This window comes from Moschus berezovskii, chromosome 6 (genome assembly GCF_049115385.1).
Source record: "Moschus berezovskii isolate FMDL1 chromosome 6, NW_MosBer_1.0, whole genome shotgun sequence".
NCBI lineage: Eukaryota > Metazoa > Chordata > Mammalia > Artiodactyla > Moschidae > Moschus > Moschus berezovskii.
The window spans coordinates 92960087-92981550 of NC_142465.1; the positions used below are offsets into that span (position 1 = coordinate 92960087).

General features: G+C 38.4%; 1 protein-coding gene across 1 annotated transcript in view; it reads left to right on the plus strand.

Annotated features, from left to right (window-relative positions):
- Positions 1-235: 235 nt before the first annotated feature.
- Positions 236-21464, plus strand: part of LOC129536441 (sulfotransferase 6B1-like) — a 30094-nt gene continuing 8865 nt past the window's right edge. The window contains exons 1-3 of the mRNA XM_055395393.2: positions 236-380; positions 2285-2469; positions 12248-12374. Coding sequence (XP_055251368.1) covers positions 236-380; positions 2285-2469; positions 12248-12374 — 457 coding nt within the window. The remainder of the gene's footprint in view (positions 381-2284; positions 2470-12247; positions 12375-21464) is intronic.

Below are 21464 nucleotides of genomic sequence, written 5' to 3' on the forward strand. Positions count from 1 at the left end.
GTGTTATCAGTAACGTTCAGATAACATCATTTTCACAGTAGACTTTGGCTCACTTATCATTTAAAAATTACTCTTGTCAAGAATTGCAAAAGGTGTATATATGATCCTCTAATTAGGATGTCAGCTCAGTGATTACATTGCCAGTGAGCTGGGATTAAAATCAAGGACCACATTTGCTCCGTGTCTTGTGTAAAGTTAGTGTTTAGTAAATACTTTTTAATTGATTTGATGAAAGATGTCATCCAAGAGCCAGTCAAGTTTTCTTCATAAATTCAAGGGAGTCATCTTTTCTACCATGTCTTCAGAAGAACTTCTAAATTCCCTGGATTCTTTTGAGGCAAGAGAGGATGATGTATTTCTGGTTTCCTATCCAAAATCTGGTAAATTTTATTTCAATGTATCTTTAAAATGTAGATATACAAGAATGATAATACATGTAATAAGTTTTATTAAACATTTACTTTTCAGAATTTTTCCATAGGAAATTAAAGTACCTTAAATGCTTATTTTCATGAAAAAATTTTATATTAGAAAGTCAAAAAATGTGCTTTGAGAAAATTCGACTGGAGAAATTAGAGCTTTAGTACACTTTTGTTTTGACTTTATTCACAAAGACATACAGATATTAATATATAATAAGCATAATATCTGTAACATTATAAAGTTCTCTTCATACTTTAAGCCAAGCGTAGTGATAAATAAATAGTTTTTGTTCAATTTGTACTTAATGATTGATCTGTAAACAAATAATTGTTTTCTTCTGGGCTGATAAGAACAAGTGGCTAATTTATACCATATACAAACAACTATATATAAGGCTTCCACTGGACATATTTTTTAAACATGTATTTATTTGGCTGCACTGGATCTTAGTTGCTGCACGGGGGATATTTTCAGTTGTAGCATGAGGGATCTAGTTCCCAGATGCTAGATCTAGTTGTAGCATGAGGGAGCTAGATCTCCAGATGGAATTTGGGCACCTTACACTGGGGGATTGGAGTCTTAACCACTGGACCACCAGAGAAATCCCTGGACTTACTGTTGCCTATAAATTGGCATTTTCCATTAGCTGCCAGGAGGTCCCCTTCAGCAGCACAAAACTGTGTATTCTCTCTTCTTATCAGAATAAATCAGTATATTTAATTAAAATAATGCAAATATCATTACTATATAGTTACATTTATATGACTGTTATACATATTTAAGACTATTAACATCATAAAGTAGTCTTAAATTTAAAACATAACGTTAGAACACTGTTTAAATATTTATTCAACTATAAATTTGTTAATCTGTATCTAACTAGAATTATGAGATAAATGGAATCTAAGCCTCATTTAAACCAATTTGGAACATTGCTTTCAAATTAGCAAAACATCCTCCCCACCCAGAATTTTACTTCTCTGCTCCAGTTTTCTATAGTCTGCACCACTGGAGAATATCCTCATTTGTTTTCAGAAAGATAAAGTGGTATCTCTTCCAGACTTCATGGTAGTAAATTTGCGTCTCCTTGATGTTTGGATCAAGACTTCCCTGGTAGCTCAGACGGTAAAGCGTCTGCCTACAATGCAGGAGTTCAATCCCTGGGTCGGGAAGATCTCCTGGAGAAGGAAATGGGAACCCACTCCAGTACCCTTGCCTGGAAAATCCAGTGGACCAAGAAGCCTGGTAGGCTACAGTCCATGGGGTCGCAAAGAGTCGGACACAAATGAGCGACTTCACTTTCTTTCACTTTGATGTTTGGATATAGCATTCGTTCATTGTTCAAATGCTTTGTTTGCACAACTGCTGTGTATTTGCATGCAGACAAAAACAAGATTCCATGTCTGTATTCATCAGGGAGCTAGGGAGATAGACATGAATACAACTCTATTTTGATGTGTGCTGCTTCCGAGAGACAGAGAGGGTGAGCAATTAGAAGAGGGAACTGGGAACTCAGAAGGCAGTTTCTAGAAGAGCAAGATGCATGAGCTTGCAACACCAGTAGCAATCATGAATGAAAAGATCTATGTGTTTGTGAATTGGAGAAGAAACTAGAAGTGAGTGGTAACATGGAAGAGTATTTCAGGCCAAGGAAACAGCATATACAGTTTTCATTACTCTTCACGATCTATAAAATGTGATTCTTCCTGTAAAGGGAACTAACATCTCGAATGGGTCGAGGTGATAATTATTTATAATAAAACTAATGTAGTCACTGCTTTTATAACCTCATGTTCATTTTCCATATTCATTTTGAGTATCATTTGATTAAAAATGCATTTCATTTTATTTTCTTATGAAGGCACTCACTGGATTGCAAAAGTCATTGAGAACATTCCCAATGCTAGAATTACCCTAACACCTCCTATTGAATTGGGAGACATTTCTAAATTTGAAGAACTAAAAACGTATTGTGAGAGGAGAGTTATTCCAACGCATTTGAGCTACAGCATGCTACCAATGAATATTAAAGAGAAACAATGCAAGGTAAGTTCAGTGGTTAAGGACAGAGGCTCAGGGGTACACAAAACTGAACTTGTATTCTTTTTTTTTTTTTTCCTTCCAAGGAGTAGGCATCTTTTATTTTATTTTTTTTTATTTCTAAAAAAGAATTTTATTAAAAAAGCACAAATGCAAAGAAATGAACAGAGGAAAATTTATGCGTCAAACCTGGACTGGTCACTTATGATAATATACATGCTACAATTCCATTCTCCCCAATCATTCCACCTTCACCCTCTCCCACAGAGTCCCAAAGACTGTTCTAAATGCCTATGTCTCTTTTGCAGTCTCTTATACAGGGTTCAGGTTACCATTTTTCTAAATTCCATATATATGCGTTAATATACAGTATTGATGTTCTTCTTTCTGGCTTACTTCACTCTGTATAATTGGCTCCAATTTCATCCACCTCATTAAAACTGATTCAAATGCATTCTTTTTGATGGCTGAGAAATACTCCATTGTGTATATGTACCAAAGTTTTCTTATCCATTCATCTGCAGATGGACATCTAGGTTGCTTCCATGTCCTGGCTATTATAAACAGTGCTGCAATGAACATTGGAGTACATGTGTCTCTTTCAATTCTGGTTTCCTCGGTATGTATGCCCAGGAGTGCGATCGCTGGATCATATGGCAGTTCTATTTCCAGTTTTCTGAGGAATCTCCACACTGTTCTCCATAGTGGCTGTACTAGTTTGCATTCCCACCAACAGTGTAAGAGGGTTCCCTTCTCTCCACACCCTCTCCAGCACTTATTGCATGTAGACTTTTGGATAGCAGCCATTCTGACTGGTGTGAAATGGTATCTCATTGTGGTTTTGATTTGCATTTCTCTGATGATGAGGGATGTTGAGCATTTTTTCATGTGTTTATTAGCCATCTTTATGTCTTCTTTGGAGAAATGTCTGTTTAGTTCTTTGGCCCATTTTTTGATTGGGTCACTTAGTTTTCTGGAATTAAGCTGCAGGAGCTGCTTGTATAATTTGGAGATTAATCCTTTATCAGTTGCTTCATTTGCTATTATTTTCTCCCATTCTGAAGGCTGTCTTCTCACCTTGCTTAGAGTTTCCTTTGCTGTGCAGAAGCTTTTGATTTTAATTAGGTCCCATTTGTTTATTTTTGCTTTTATTTCCAATATTCTGGGAGGTGGGTCTTGGAGGATCCTGCTGTGATTTATGTCGGAGAGTGTTTTGCCTACGTTCTCCTCTAGGAGTTTTATAGTTTCTGGTCTTACATTTAGATCTTTAATCCATTTTGAGTTTATTTTGGTGTATGGTGTTAGGAAGTGTTCTAGTTCCATTCTTTTACAAGTGGCTGACCAGTTTTCCCAGCACCACTTGTTAAAGAGACTGTCTTTTCTCCACTTTATATTCTTGCCTCCTTTGTCGAAGATAAGGTGTCCATAGGAGCGTGGGTTTATCTCTGGGCTTTCTATTTTGTTCCATTGATCTATATTTCTGTCTTTATGCCAGTACCATACTGTCTTGATGACTGTGGCTTTGTAATAGAGCCTGAAGTCCGGCAGGTTAATTCCCCCAGTTCCATTCTTCTTCCTCAAGATTGCTTTGGCTATTCGAGGTTTTTTGTATTTCCATACAAATTGTGAGATTATTTGTTCTAGTTCTGTGAAAAATATTGTTGGTAGCTTGATAGGGATTGCATTGAATGTATAAATTACTTTGAGTAGTATACTCATTTTTACAATATTTATTCTTCCAATCCACGAACACGGTATATTTCTCCATCTATTCGTGTCCTCTTTGATTACTTTCACTAGTGTTTTATAGTTTTCTATGTACAAGTCTTTTGTTTCCTTAGGTAGATATATTCCTAAGTATTTAATTGTTTTCATTGCAACAGTGAATGGAATAGTTTCCTTAATTTCTCTTTCTATTTTCTCATTATTAGTGTATAGGAATGCAAGGGATTTCTGTGTGTTGATTTTATATCCTGCAACTTTACTGTAATCATTGATTAGCTCTAGTAGTTTTCTGGTAGAGTCTTTAGGGTTTTCTGTGTAGAGGATCATGTCATCAGCGAACAGTGAAAGCTTTACTTCTTCTTTTCCAATTTGTATTCCTTTTATGTCTTTTTCTGCTCTGATTGCTGTGGCCAAAACTTCCAGAACTATGTGGAATAGTAGTGGTGAGAGTGGGCACCCTTGTCTTGTTCCTGACTTTAGGGGAAATGCTTTCAGTTTTTCACCATTGAGGATAATGTTTGCTGTGGGTTTGTCATATATAGCTTTTATTATGTTGAGGTATGTCCCTTCAATTCCCACTTTCTGGAGGGTTTTTATCAAAAATGGATGTTGAATTTTGTCGAAGGCTTTCTCTGCATCTATTGAGATAATCATATGATTTTTATTTTTCAGTTTGTTAATGTGGTGTATTACGTTGATTGATTTGCGGATATTGAAGAATCCTTGCATTCCTGGGATAAAGCCCACTTGGTCATGATGTATGATCTTCTTAATGTGTTGTTGGATTCTGATTGCTAGAATTTTGTTAAGGATTTTTGCATCTATGTTCATCAGTGATATTGGCCTATAGTTTTCTTTTTTTGTGGCGTCTTTACCAGGTTTTGGGATTAGGGTGATGGTGGCCTCATAGAATGAGTTTGGAAGTTTCCCTTCCTCAGCAATTTTCTGGAAGAGTTTGAGTAGAATAGGTGTTAGCTCTTCTCTAAATTTTTGGTAGAATTCAGCTGTGAAGCCGTCTGGACCTGGGCTTTTGTTTGCTGGGAGATTTTTGATTACAGTTTCAATTTCCGTGCTTGTGATGGGTTTGTTCAGATTTTCTATTTCTTCCTGGTTCAGTTTTGGAAAGTTGTACTTTTCTAGGAATTTGTCCATTTCTTCCAGGTTATTCATTTTATTGCCATATAATTGCTGATAGTATTCACTAATAATCCTTTGTATTTCTGTGTTGTCAGTTGTGATCTCTCCATTTTCATTTCTAATTTTATTGATTTGGTTCTTCTCCCTTTGTTTCTTGATGAGTCTGGCTAGTGGTTTGTCAATTTTATTCACCTTCTCAAAGAACCAGCTTTTGGCTTTGTTGATTTTTGCTATGGTCTCTTTTGTTTCTTTTGCATTTATCTCTGCCCTAATTTTTATGATTTCTTTCCTTCTACTGACCCTGGGGTTCTTCATTTCTTCCTTTTCTAGTTGCTTTAGATGTAGAGTTAGGTTATTTAGTTGACTTTTTTCTTGTTTCTTGAGGTGTGCCTGTATTGTTATGAACTTCCCCCTTAGCACTGCTTTTACAGTGTCCCAGAGGTTTTGGGTTGTTGTGTTTTCATTTTCATTCATTTCTATGCATATTTTGATGTCTCTTTTGATTTCTTCTATGATTTGTTCATTATTCAGCAGCGTGTTGTTCAGTCTCCATATGTTGGCACTTTTAACAGTTATTCTCCCATAATTGAGATCTAATCTTACTGCATTGTGGTCAGAAAAGATGCTTGGAATGATTTCAATTTTTTTGAATTTACCAAGGCTAGATTTATGTCCCAGGATGTGATCTATCCTGGAAAAGGTTCCGTGTGCGCTTGAGAAAAAGGTGAAATTCATTGTTTTGGGGTGAAATGTCCTATAGATATCTATTAGGTCTAACTCTTCTATTATATCATTTAAAGATTGTGTTTCCTTGTTAATTTTCTGTTTAGTTGATCTATCCATAGATGTAAGTGGGGTGTTAAAATCTCCCACTATTATTGTGTTATTGTTAATTTCCCCTTTCATACTTGTTAGTAATTGTCTTACATATTGCGGTGCTCCTATGTTAGGTGCATAAATATTTATAATTATTATATCATCTTCTTGGATTGATCCTTTGATCATTATGTAGTTTCCTTCTTTGTCTCGTTTCACAGCCTTTGTTTTAAAGTCTATTTTATCTGATATGAGTATTGCTACTCCTGCTTTCTTTTGGTCTCTATTTGCATGGACTATCTTTTTCCAGCCCTTCACTTCAGTCTGTATGCGTCCCTCGTTTTGAGGTGGGTCTCTTGTAGACAACATATATGGGGGTTTTGTTTTTGTATCCATTCAGCCAGCCTTTGTCTTTTGGTTGGGGCATTCAACCCATTTACGTTTAAGGTAATTATTGAAAAGTACGATCCCGTAGCCATTTTCTTTATTGCTTTGGGTTCAAGTTTATACACTCTTTCTGTAATTCCTGTCTATAGAAGATCCTTTAGCATTTGTTGGAGAGCTGGTTTGGTGATGCTGAATTCCCTCAGCTTTTGCTTGTCTGTAAAGCTTTTGATTTCTCCTTCATATTTGAATGAGATCCTTGCTGGGTATAGTAATCTGGGCTGTAGGTTATTTTCTTTCATCACTTTAAGTATATCTTGCCACTCCCTTCTGGCCTGAAGAGTTTCTGTTGAAAGATCAGCTGTTATCCTTATGGGAATCCCCTTGAGTGTTATTTGCTGCTTTTCCCTTGCTGCTTTTAATATTTGTTCTTTGTGTTTGATCTTTGTTAATTTGATTAATATGTGTCTTGGAGTATTTCGCCTTGGGTTTATCCTGTTGGGGACTCTCTGGATTTCTTGGACTTGGGTGATTATTTCTTTCCCCATTTTAGGGAAGTTTTCAACTATTATCTCCTCAAGTATTCTCTCATGGTCTTTCTTTTTGTCTTCTTCTTCTGGGACTCCTATGATTCAAATGTTGGAGCATTTAACATTGTCCCAGAGGTCTCTAATATTGTCCTCATTTCTTTTAATTCGTTTTTCTTTTTTCCTCTCTATTTCATTTATTTCTACAATTCTATCTTCTAGTTCGCTTATCCTGTCTTCTGCCTCTGTTATTCTACTGTTTGTTCCCTCCAGAGTGTTTCTGATCTCATCTATTGCATTATTCATTGTATACTGACTCTTTTTTATTTCTTCTAAGTCCTTATTAAATCTTTCTTCCATCTTCTCAATCCTTTTCTCCAGGTTATTTATCTGTAACTCCATTTTACTTTCAAGATTTTGAATCATTTTCACCATCAAAATTCGAAATTCTTTATCAGGTAGATTCCCTATATCTTCTTCTTTTGTTTGTGTTGGTGGGCAATTATCTTGTTCCTTTACTTGCTGGGTATTTCTCTGCCTCTTCATCTTGCTTATATTGCTTTGCTTGGGGTGTCCTTTCCCTCTTCTTGCAGTTTGTGGAGTTCTCTTTATTATGTAGTTTCTTCGCTGTGTGTGGGGTTGGACAGGTGACTTGTCCAGGTTCCCTGGTTAGGGAAGCATGTGTCAGTGTTCTGGTGGGTGGAGCTGGATTTCTTCTCTTTCCTTTAGAAGACAATGGGCTACTTTTCTGGGAGCCTGATGTCCTCTGCCAGTATTCAGAAGTTGTTTTGTGGACTTTATTCCACGTTCAAATGTTCTTCTGATGAATTTGTGGGGAAGAAAGTGGTCTCGCCGTCTTGTTCCTTCCTCCCCAGAACACTGGATTCTTATATTCCACTTGGTCGTGGAGTATCTCTTCCCAGCTGCTCCAGCAAGGCACAGCTGCTGCACCTTACCTTGGACGAGGGGTATCTCCCCAAGGCCGCCCCTCCTGCCTTGAATGTGGATCAGCTCCTCCCGGCCCTCCGGTGCCCAAGCAGCCACCGCCTCCTAGACGTGGTACAGCTCCTCTCGTCCACCGCCCTAACCCTGGGCGCGGGGCAGCTCCTCTCAGCCACGATTCTGCACGTGGTCGGTTGCGCCGGGAGCCGGGCGTCTCTCGCGTCTGCGCCACCGGGAGCCGGGCGTCTCTCGCGTCTGCGCCGCCGGGAGCCGGGCGTCTCTCGCGTCTGCCTGAACTTGTATTCTTGCTGTGTCACTTTCAAGCTGTGTGACCTTTGAAAATTGCTGATGTTCTCTGAGTTTTGGTGTCATTTAACACAAGGATAATAGTATTCATCTCACCTAGTGTGATTAACATTAAACAAGAAAATGAGTATATAGGTATTACCACAGTATCTGGCTCATAAAAATCTGAGTATGACATTAGTATGTCAACTGTAATTATGCTAGATAATGTCTTATTCTATTCTGAACCTAGTTTGAGTCATTTTCTTTAAATATTGATGTCTAGAGAAAGAAAAACTGCCTTAATAATATTATTTTAATTATTTTATCTCTCATTTTTGAAAAGATTATACAGGAAAGAATAAAAAGTAAAGTGTAATATAAAACACTGAAGAATAGTTATCTCAAGCCATTTTTAAAGTCCTCACATTATTATTTTAAAAGTTACTTCTAATTTTAAACGTTTTCTTTCTATTTTCATGTATTTCTTATTAAAACTTGTTTTCATGGAGAAATGCAGGATCAGAATAAAAGGGGATAAAATTTGTAAAGCACAGGTAAGATACATGTGTCCACTGTAAACAATTTCCCAATAATGATGCTTTTTAAACAATGTCAGTTATGTTCTTAAAAATAAAAAATAGATAAATAAACCTACCAAATGTGCATACTTCAGATCAGGTCTTCCAATGATTATAACTCTATGACCACAATGTCTCCATATATACCATCTACTCTCCAGTTCAAATAAAAGTAACACAAGGAGAGGTAAATGCCATGGAGTTTGTGTTTATCCCAAGCAAATCTATCAGAAAAGGTGAAAGTATATGAAGCTGATTACAATTTGACTCAATTGAGCATTTTCATTTCAAACAGACTATCTAAGAGAGAGCGATTTGGATAGAAAAAGAGTCTGGTACACTTAAGAAGCCTTAGGGCAATGCAATAACACTGATAACAAATGCCACCAGAGATTAAGTTGTGCTTTATAAACTTTACAACAGTGACAAGAGTAGCTATTTTTCTTCTCATAAGCAAAAAAGCCAAAAGTCAGAAAAGGGGTGTGTGTGTGTGCGCGCGTGCACGTACATGCTCAGTCGCATAAGACATGTCTGACTGTGTGCACCACATGGACAATGGCCTGCCAAGCTCCTCTGTCCACGGGATTCTCCAGGCAAGAATACTGGAGTGGGGTGCCATGCCCTTCTCCAGGATTATAGCTGGGTGTATTTAAAACCACCACAGTAACACTACAGCCTGAAGGTATGATCCTTTCTTTGCCACCCTTTAATGGGGACTGAGATTGTCTGGTTGTCCCTGGAATGCCAAGGCAATGACCTGTCTTCTGTTGCTGATGGCTGAGCCTCAAGAGCTTGGAGGATGGGCAAGCCTTAGCTACCCCTACAGAGCTGAACAGATAGCAAGTTCCTCCTCCCATTGTTCTCTATCAGCTCTCAACCCTATTTGGCCTCCTATATTTTCTTCCTAACATTTGACTCTCCTTTTGAATGTTTCCAAACTTTCTTACGTGAAATTTATATTTTCAGCCCTTTTCACACTGTGTGTTGTATCTGACTCTTTGTGACCCCATGGATTGTAGCCCACCAGGGCTCATCTGTCCATGGAATTCTCCAGGCAAGAATCCTGGAGTGGGTTGCCATTTCCTTCTCCACAGATCTTATTGGACCAGGGATAGAGCCTGCATCTCTTGTGTCTTCTGCATTGGCAGGCAAGTTCTTTACCACTGTGTCACATGCTGTTTAGTTAATGCTTAATTTTTTCTCTAGAGTACTATTCTACCTTCTGTTCATATTTCTTCAGTTCAGTTCAGTTCAGTCGCTCAGTCGTGTCCGACTCTTTGCGACCCCATGAATCGCAGCACGCCAGGCCTCCCTGTCCATCACCAACTCCCAGAGTTCACTCAAACTCATGTCCGCAGAGTCGGTGATGCCATCCAGCCATCTCATTCTCTGTTGTCCCCCTCTCTTCCAGCCCCCAATCCTTCCCAGCATCAGAGTCTTTTCTTAACCTCCCCCTAATAATTTTTATAATTTCCTAGGAGACATTCATAATGTGTGTGTGTTGAGTGTAACTGACATTTAACAGTATGTTAGTTTCAGATGTATGACATAGTGATTTTGTATTTGTATATGCACCGCACTATCTATTTAACATTCTTCATTGTACATGAACACCTTCTTTTAACCTTTTTTGGTGAAATATGTGTTAATGGGTTGCAATGTCCCTCCCACTAGATCATACTGACATGTAACTTTAAGGAAGAGTTCTCCAAAGTCCCTAAAATATTATTCTCTTTATCAAAAAATAAAATCTCCAACTGGTTGTCTAAGGCTTAAAATTCTGCCATTTATTCCTTCTTGCTAAGGCAGTGGATTTTTAAACTGTGGTGTCTGGGCCTTGGGGTTCTGTGAATCTGCCCAGGAAGCCTGTGCAGTTAGAGGAAGCCCGAGTTGTTGTGTTCTTCCATGATTATCTCTTGAGACAAAGAGAAGATAACTGCAGGGGTAAAGGTGGCTCTTCATTCCTGCGTGTCATGGTCTTTGTGTATCTTTCAAGTAAAGAGGAGCAGGTGCTGTTAATGAGGGTCACAATACCTGGACTATGAACACAGTAGGGAAAGATAGTTATGTATAAAAAATGACTCAGTAAACACTTCCTTATCTAAGTCAAATATGTCCTCCCTGATATTCAATTAAAAAGCAAGTTAGAATATCTGGTACTCATTCAATGGTGACCTTGGCTGGGGACACTCCTATTACCTCCAGGCTTCTCACATTGGCTTCCAGAGGTTTTTAATACACTCCTATAGTTCTCTATATTTCACTATTGTAACCCTCATAACACTGCACTGTCAAAAGTGGATTTAATTATCTGTTTCCCTCACTTGACTGGGTCAGGAAGATCCCCTAGAGGAGGAAATGGCAACCCACTCCCAATGTTCTTGCCTGGAAAATTCTGTGGACAGAAGAGCCTGGCAGACTGCAGTCCCTGGGTCAGTCACAAAGAGTCAGACATGACCGAGGGCTTGCACCACACACACACACACACACACACATACACACACACTCACTTGACTGCAAGTTTTGAGAGGGCAGGAATCATTTCTGTCTTGCTCATTATTCTATTCCTTGGCTCTGGAAGGTTTTTGCGCTCTAGCTGACATGCAGTAGTGAAAGTTGCTCAGTCGTGTCTGACTCTTTGCGACCCCATGGACTATACAGTCCATGGAATTCTCCAGGTCAGAATACTGGAGTGGGTAGCCATTCTCTTCTCCAGAGGATCTTCCCAACCCAGGACCAAACCCAGATCTTCCGCATTGTAGGTGGATCCTTCACCAGCTGAGCCAGACATGCAATAGGTATTAAATAAATATTTATTGCATCAAATTAAATTGCAGTTGCAGTATTTGTATAAATTGGCAAGGTATCTCAGACTCCTTACTCTTTAGCTGATTAAATTGTAGAAAAAGGAATTCCAGAACATTATTCTTTCTATAAATATAGATAATTTGTAAGGAATCTTCTTGTACGTAAATCATATTTTGTCATACATCAACATTAAAATATTAATCTTGTCCTTCACCTGAGGAGGACTTTCTCAAGTCTACCCCTGAAAAATAGGACCAAATTTTAGCACATAAATTCAAAAAGTCTGGTCAGTGGGCCAGCAGCGTCAACATCTCCTGGGAGCTTGCTAAAAAGGCACAATGCCAGGCCTCATCCTGGAACTTCTGAGTGAGAATCTGCATTTTAACAAGATCCCCTGATGATTTTTATGCACCTTCAGTTTTGAGACACTCTGGTATCTAAGTCTGTATTTAATAATCAGCTGAAGCTACCAAAAAGTTGTGACTTGCATAGGTAAGTATGGTTGCTACTCTCTCTTAGGAAATGTTTTGTCTTAGGGCTACTTCCATACAAAAATAAATTGATATTTTTTTTTAACAGATTATCTACATCATTAGGAATCCAAAAGATATAGCTGTTTCATTCTTCCACTACTACAGGGATAATCCTAATCTCCCTATCATTGAGACCTGGCATGAATTTTTTGAGCTGTTCCTAAAAGGAGATGGTAAATATAACAGTTATTTTTATTCATAATATACAGAGAATATCTTCACTCAAGATGAAAGCATTTTCGAAAAGTTCAAGTGAATTCTAACAGCCTACTTTCAGAAATATATTTGAATAGATTATTCTTTTGGTTCTTCTATGCAAATTCTTTCTCACTTTGCTTCTTCATAGATTTTCTTATCACCAAGGGGTAGAACATATTAGCAATGACTTATTAGCTGGTTTTCATGTTTTCAGAAACAAATTAATTCTGATCAAGCATTTTTTTTTCATATACCCTCAGTCTGTTCCCTGAAGTAATTATTCACTGATTTAAGTACAGTGATTTACAGCTGAAACCTAGACAGGTAGCTTGAAACATGCTTTATATATACCTGCATGGAAAATAAATCATGTCAAACAGTACACACACACACTCCCAACCCCCCAGATATAACACATGTGAAAGAATTTGCCATTTTGACACTCAGAAGAAAGAAATTTATTCTCAAAACACCTCAGTGATACATTACTTGTTGGGCTGCACAGCACATGTTGGGCCTGCCACCATGCACAACCCTTGGATTTATTCTTTTTTCCCTGACTCAGTGATGTCTGGAGCACTTAAAAAAGCTCTAAATTTCCAGGGTTTTGATTAAACAAAAATAATATAATAAAAAGATGAAGAATCCAGAAGAGACACAATTTAGAAATGGTATATTCCCTGAGGTCTTATCTCTCACTTGGCTTAATTACTAATTTCACTATTTTACTTGCGAATTGTCAAGCTTTTGCTTGTTAATTTAAGAGAGGCCACAGCAAGAGTAACCTTAACATGAGGACATAGGAAACTCACTAGCAACAAGGTTTAATATTTTGTTTTGTGATAATTGCTATGGAAGAACATACTATGCTCACACTTTCAACTCCTCTTCCTATTTTGTCCCCTATCTAATGGCACATATTTGGTAGAATCATCAAATTTCAGAAATGACAGGTATAGTAAAGGTCATCTGGTTTAAACACCCACTTGATGTTTGAAGCACCTTTACAACACCCCCCAAAATTGTGGAGGCTAAGTTTGAACTTCTTAACCTTGGAAAGTTCATACCCCTTACTACTGCCCCAAAGCAACACATTCAATATTAGTATTGCTAAGATGTTTTTAAAAATATTCCCATGTGATATAGATTTTGCATGTACCGTGTGATACAGACACTTGGTTAGGTACTCTGCAAATAAGATCTCATTTCATTCTCACTAGAAAACATGAGGTAGATGTTGTTACCCTCACTTTACAGATGAGGAGAATGAAGACTTTGGTAGGCAAATCCCTTTCCCACTGATGCATAAATAATGAGGAGGAGAGCTGGAACTTAAGTCAAGCGTCAACTCCAAAAATCTTTGCTCTGACCACTGTGTTGTAACTCGTCTGGAAAAAAAACCCCAAAAACTATCCCTCTGATCATTAATTCATCTTCCACCTGATAGCCCTCTAAATATTTGAAGATTGTTAGCATGCCTCACTGGAGAAGGCAGTGGCGACATAATCCAGTACTCTTGCCTGGAAAATCCCAAGGACGGCGGAGCCAGGTAGGCTGCAGTCCATGGTGTCGCTAAGAGTCGGACACGACTGAGCGACTTCACTTTCACTTTTCACTTTCATGCATTGGAGAAGGAAATGGCAACCCACTCCAGTGTTCTTGCCTGGAGGATCCCAGGGACGGCGGAGCCTGCTGGGCTGCCGTCTGTGGGGTCGCACAGAGTCAGACACGACTGAAGCGACTTAGCAGCAGCAGCAGCAGCAGCAGCAGCATGCCTCACGCTGCCTCAATTCCATTTTTGGAATAAGCAGAGTTTAAATACATAAATTATTTTTGAAAAACAGATCTTGAGTCTGCATTTCTTTAAGAAAAGAAAAGCTGTGTTCATCTCCAACTCTATAGGCTGTGGTTCACCACCTCTGTCACCATTAGAGTGCTCACTTGGCGACATCTGTGTCATTTTGCAGTGGTTATATGTATGTGACTGTATTTCAAGGATGTTCTTCAGTCGCTTTTTGAGGAGAGGGTTATTTCTCTTGCAAATGACATGATGTAGTAGAAAAAACAAGCTATGGAGACAATAGAACTGGGATCAAGTTCTGACTATATTTTATTCCATAGTAACTTTGCACAAGTAGCTTAGCTGTTCTGAGGTTCAGACTCCTAACATAGAATAGGATTTTTAAAATTGTCTATTTTGTAGAATTATTTAGAGGCTAAAGTTTGTTGTAGAAACCTATTCATTTATTCTATTAGATATAAACATTTAAACACACAAAGGCTCACATAGTTTCACATTAGGGTGGAAATGTTAAAAGTAGATATTTACCTAGAAAGATTAATTTATAGCTGAGGCATCAAAATACCCTGGACCCAATTCCAAACCATAAATATAAATACACATGATATGAGCAGATAGGATAGTTGAGATATATATAACTACACATTTGTCTAATCATTAAATTTTCTCTTTCAGTTTATAAATACGCTTTCAGTTCAGTTCAGTCGCTCAGTCGTGTCCAACTCTTTGCGACCCCATGAATCACAGCACGCCAGGCCTCCCTGTCCATCACCAACTCCCAGGGCTCACTCAAGCTCATGTCCATCGAGTCGGTGATGCCATCCAGCCATCTCATTCTCTGTTGTCCCCGTCTCCTTCCACCTCCAATCCCTCCCAGCATCAGACTCTTTTCCAGTGAGGTTTTCAAATTACATAATAACTATAAATTGTGTTCTGGCAATATCCCAACAGACTAATATCTCAATGCAATATTAGTATTTTACTTCTATCCCCTACAGCCCTTTCTCCAGTTTTATATTAGAACTTTATATTTCCTAGGCTACTTCATCTAGGCAAGTTTCATTTTCCACAGTTATCTGTCATCAGAGTGCCTTCTAGAAACTAGTCACCAAGAGCCTCATTATAACAGGATATAAGAGTGGAGCACAAGGTTTGCAGGAAATGTGGGAGGTTTGAAATAACTGAGGGAAGAATAAGAGAATGTGTTAATGCAGAACAAATAGTTTTGCTGGGCAAACTTGGGGCCTTTAAGGCTGGAAAAATGAATTTACAGTGCTATAAACAGAGTCGTGTTCATTTTTCAGCAGAACTCAGCAGCAAAGAGAGACGAAAAGAAGAGGAATTGCTTCATTTTAACACTGGGTGTTTTTTGATGATTGAAATAAACATTAAGGGGGCAAAAAAGTTGAAGGTGTTGGCAAGTCCATTGTTGAGGGGATAAATAAAGGCAAGAAAATGAAAAAAAAAATGGTCAGAGTAGGGGATTGTAATAGCTACCCATTAAGGTTTTGCTCTAAAATCAGAATCTTCAGTTACTGTAGGAGAGAGATTGGAAGGTTGATTTCTGACTGAGACAAGGATGGAAAGAGCAGTATATTAAAAAACATGAGTCCCAAAGGAGCTCGGATTCTTTAGGAGAGAGAAGTTCTAGAAGTTGGTAGGAAGCAATGAAGTTTATGACTCACTCTCCAGACCCTAAGACACTTGGATTGGTTGAGAAAGAGCAACTTCTATTGGGGAACATTTTAGAAGAGTGAGTAATTTTGGATAGCAGAAGGGCCATCCTGGCATATGTTAAGGCCAGGAGGAGGTAGAATAATTCTGTATTACGTGAAGAATGTGCAGAAAAACATTTACCATTAAGGAAGATTTCAAATGTGTTTTGGAAACTGTATTTTCTTTAAAGCCAGAGGTCTACTAATGACCTAGACACTGAGGATTCTGATTAAAATATAAACTAAAACTAATTTCCTATATTAGTAACAACGCCACAGGCAGTCAATTTCTTTAGATTTTTTTGGCTGGCTTACATCCTTTTGGAACAAGGTAGAGAGTGAATTAATTAGTCAATAGTAGAATAGCTGGCTCTCAAATTATAATCCATCTATTATGCAAAGTTGATTCTTAAATCTATTTGGGGTATGTTGGAATATGCTTCCTACAGAAAAACCATAATGGATAAGGTCAATTACACCTAATTACTGGGTATGACGGTGGGTCTGTGTCCCTTCTCAGCTTCTTGGTAATAGAAGTATAGACTCTCCTGACAGTATTGGGAGCTTTCATAGCCTCAACAACTCTTGTTGTTGTTTAGTTACTAAGTTGTGTCTGATTCTTTGCGACGCCCTGGACTGAAGCCTGCCAGGCTCCTCTGCCCATGGTATTTCCCAGGGAAGAATTCTGGAGTGGGTTGCCATTTCCTTCTCCAGGGGATCTTCCTGACCCAGGGATTGAATCCACGTCTCCTGCATTGGCAGGCAGATTGTTTACCTCTGAACCACCTGGGAAGCCCCAGCAACTCTGCTGCTGCTGCTGCTGTTGCTAAGTCGCTTCAGTCGTGTCCGACTCTCTGCGACCCCATAGACAGCAGCTGACCAGGCTCTGCTGTCCCTGGGATTCTCCAGGCAAGAACACTGGAGTGGGTTGCCATTTCCTTCTCCAATGTGTGAAAGTGAAAAGTGAAAGTGAAGTCACTCTAGGAGGTGACATTAATCACCAGGGCTGGGCTGTAGCTGCTGGGGAGAGGTGGTGAGGCAGACTGAAACTGTAAGCATAGTCTAGGATTCCAGGGATATCCTAAATTTGAGAGAAAATAAATCTTCCTCCTACATGTGTTTTGTGCCTAGGAAAAGGTTGGCCATTCTTAGAAGATAAACTATTATCACTGATATGGTAATTTGGGTAATTCTAAGATAAAGTATTATATAAAGTCACTGAAATAGCACTGAGATTGCTAATAACTGAAGATTGTATCAGGGAAGCTCTTCTTAGCACCATTATTATTACATAGTCTTCAGGGCCCATGTAGTAGAAAATTGGGCTGATACTCTAATGATACCACTGTAGTCTTGGAAATTTTTGTTTTAAAAATAGATTATAGTTATTTTTTTGCCCTTTGCTTCCTCATGAGCTGAAACTATGAAAAATTGCAGTTAGCTTAGAGTTTGTTGTACTTTAATCAAAGATTTAATGTTCTAAATGTATATCACAATGTCTGGCAGACACTAATAGCTTAATAAATGTTGATTGAATGAATTAGCAGCCAGCAAATCTTCAGGAAATTGCTAGTAATATAGCTCTTTTAGGATTGAGGCATTGTGTATGCTTAGTCACTCAGTCATGTCTGACTCTCTGTGACCCCATGGACTATATAGCCCACTAGGATCCTCTGTCCATGGGATTTTTCAGGCTAGAATACTGGAGTGGATTGCCATTTCCTCCTCCAGGGAATCTTCCCAACCCAGGGATCAAACCCTCATCTCCTGTGTATCCTGCATTGCAGGTAGATTCTTTACCCACTGAGCCATTGGGGAAGCCAAGACTGAGCTAGTATTAAATCTTTGGATGATAAGGAGATGTTGACGAAAATTAACCAATAGTCTACCTAAGAAAAAGTGGAAAATTTTACTTAAGTCATCCTGAGGATTAAAACCAAGGAGACAGACTTTCAGAAAGCTCTGAGAACTGTTCCACCTGCTCGAGGTCAAAGCACAGTTATATAAGTTCTGAGACAAGGGATCATATGTCAGATGACTTGTAATAGAAAGTTTACATGGTCCAGATCTACATGTACAAAGTGAGTCTTGAATAATCATGATTTTGTATAAGATTAAGAAGGAACATTGTCTCCTAAGGATGTCTGGTTAATACAGAGGCACAGTACCCTCTAAATGGGAGAGAGAAAGCCCCATCAGGCAAACTTTTATGTTTAAAGTTTTCTTGTCTTACCATAAAATATGAGCTTTATTTCACCAGTGTTCTGCTTTTGATCATTATTTTTTTATGGATATTCTCTGAACATGTATCTTTTTTTCTTTGAACTTTTAAATTTTGTATTGCTAAATTTTGTAATATAGCCAATTAATGTTGTGATAGTTTGAAGTGAATAGTGTGAGCACTCAGTCATACATATACATGTATCCATTCTACCCCAAAACCCCTCCTGTCCAGGTTGCCACATAACATGGACCAGAGTTATACAGTAGGTCCTTGCTGGTTATCCATTTTAAACATAGCAGTGTATACATGACCATCTCAAGTTCCCTAACTATCCCTTCCCCCTGACAATCATAAGTTCATTCTCTAAGTCTGTGAGTCTTGACCATTAATTTTTTGACAGAAAGCATTAGGTGATCAAATATTTGGTTCCTTGATGCCAGGGTAGTTTCTTACCTTACCTGAGTCCACTGTGTCCCTTGATATCAAATCTTAATAGCCTGCTTCTCTTTTTCTTTTTAGGAGGTTGTACTTGTAAGATAAATGGCAAAGGGTAATAGTCAATTCCCAGTTGTCCATAGTACTTATTTCCAATTTTTGCTTTGCATGTGCATCCATGCATATATGTTCATTACTTTATAAAGAGCTGTAGATGTGAAAAACAGTTTCAAGTTGTTTAGATATTTTAACTTCATAGGAGTTGATGATAACTTTATCAGTTACACAAACAGTCGTCAAAATTGCCAATAGGAGTAACGATGTCATTAGTAAAGACTGAAGCCAAAACCCTCTTAAACCATACCATTTCCCTAGTATTTTCCTTAAATCAGGAAAAGGATCTTTCATAGGGGAAACTGATTCTTCAGGTGTCATAGGACAAGTCACATTAGAAGTCTCATCAAGTATAAAAACCCAGTATTCAGTATTATAGCACGTTTCCCCCTGAGAAGGAGTTAGAATATCCTGGACCATGCAATCCTGTAGGACCACTTTTCTCATTGTGGAAACTTCTAAACTGAGCACGCTAATGGCTTGATTACTATCATTCAGGGCTTGCTGAGTAAATTTCATTAAAGCCTCTATGTGATTAATGATAGAAGGAAAGACAATCACAGCCAAGTGGTCATACCATTGGAAAGCTGATCGATACTTTGATGCCAGCATGCTCGCATTAAAGGCAGATTGGCAGGGGCTGTTTCCAAGGCTTCCTGTAGGTGACCGTGAGCCCAGGGGAAATCAGCTGTGCATCTTCCTAACCAACCAGGGGAAGGCCAAGCCCAAAACTTGTTCCATAAATCCACTGCTACCCAACATTTAACATCTAGTGTAAAGGAGTACTTGCAACCAGGTTCAGAACAAGTGTCATGAATTGGCCAGGTAGGAGAGTCTCACTCAGTGATACTGGCAGTAGCATTAGCTTGCATAGTACTAGAGTCTCTTCCTCCTAAAGTAAAATTTGTAAGAGCCATCCAGCTAGAACCTTGGAGAAGATAAAGCCACCAGGAGTATTGGACATAGGCAGTTGGCCACAACCCCAGCAACTGGATTGATTTTTTTGAAACTTGCAAACAATTGAGTCCAAGGAAGAACTATATTTGGTTCATAAGTAAAAGTATGAACAACTATCAAAGTAATTAGTATACCAACCTGGTGTGGCATCTTGGTTCAGCTGCCTACTTCAGATGTTGTCTTCTCATCCTGGTCTGGTAATGATGGTCTTAGACATGTGTCAGAAATAGGATCTGCAGTTCCTTCAGGAGAGGAGGGCTGATTGGGTCCCTTCCATCATGATTATCATTGTTCCTTTACCTGATTTTTCCAGTATGCATAATGTCCCGGTTACAGGTCATGGGGCATCTGTTCTTTATCCTAAAATGGATTATTGTGATAGTAAGTTTCAGAAACAATCTTTATGGTAATATAGCAAGAAGGAGCCATCTGAGAAGTAAATCTTGGGTAGTAAATACAAAAAAACCTAATGACAACAACAGTAGAAATTAATGGCCCATTAAACATGATATTTTTTCTCTCTACTAAAGTAATTACCCTCATTTCTACCAAACATAGCCAAATTAAGATTCAATTATTTGCAAAATAAGTCTGTTTTAATAAAATCGGCCTGATTATTTACATAAGTGTAATTGATCATACAAGTCCTTTTAAGGTGACTCTCCTAGAACTCTTTATAAAGAATCTCAAATTGAAGCTATTTTGGAATTGTTAATCCTTTGAGGACTTCTGCATGCCAATTAAAATAGGTGCAATATTTTACAATGGGAGCTCTCTGTGCTAAGTTGCTTCAGTCATGTCTGACTTTTTGCAAGCCCATGGACTATAGACTGCCAGGCCCCTCTGTCCAGGGGACTATCCTAGACTATGGGATTATACAGACAAGAATACAGGAGTGGATTTTCATGCTTTCCTTCAGGGGATCTTCCATACTTAAAGTAAGTCTTTACAATTCAAAGGATAGGATGGGAGCTCTCTAAGTCTACAATTCAGAGGATCCAAGAAATTAGCCCTAACTCTACAAATATTTACCCCTGCTAACCTAATTTTTAGAAAGTAAACCTTGCAGGCAGGGATCCAGAAGACTGACTGACATGGTAAAAACTGATGTTCTACAGGCTTTTCCTAATTGTGCACACAAAGCTCAATTTTGGAATGACAAAAAGAGCCCCATCTTGATTATTTCAGGGCAGGTTTTCCTTTAATTCACAATTAAGTAAATACTTGCAAGCTGGTATCCCCACAGGTGACTGTCCATTTGGGAGCTATTTGGACTTTGAGGCACAATTTCCCGTTATAAACTTGATACCCTAATTTATTTATGACATATGATCTGATTAATTTTCTGAGGACAGTGTGATGCATTGGATGCATGCTGCTTCTGAGTCTAGTTCTCCGAAGTGGGTCAGTTCAACTTTTATATGGGTCTCAGTTTTCTCTTCAATAGTATAAAATCACCATCGACAAGATGACCCATCTTTTTGTCATGTGTCCCTGGAAGAGTAATATTTACTTAATGGTTGTAGTGTAATGGTTGCTCTTCAGAGCTGAATAATTCTGTCTCCCATTTTACCAGCAAATGGTTTGTTTAAAACATACATCACCACCTTGTTTGTTTTTGTTTTTTTCAGTTTAAAACATACATCACCACCTTGTTTGTTTTTGTTTTTTTCAGTTTAAGTCAAATATAACAAAAACCCAGCCACCTATATTTTCCTGAGCTCCCTGCTCAAAGCCCCCTTCCCCCAAAATGCACTGGTATGCCTTAAGATTCCAAGTCTCAATGAAGTAAAAAAACAACTCCAATAACATTTTTAGG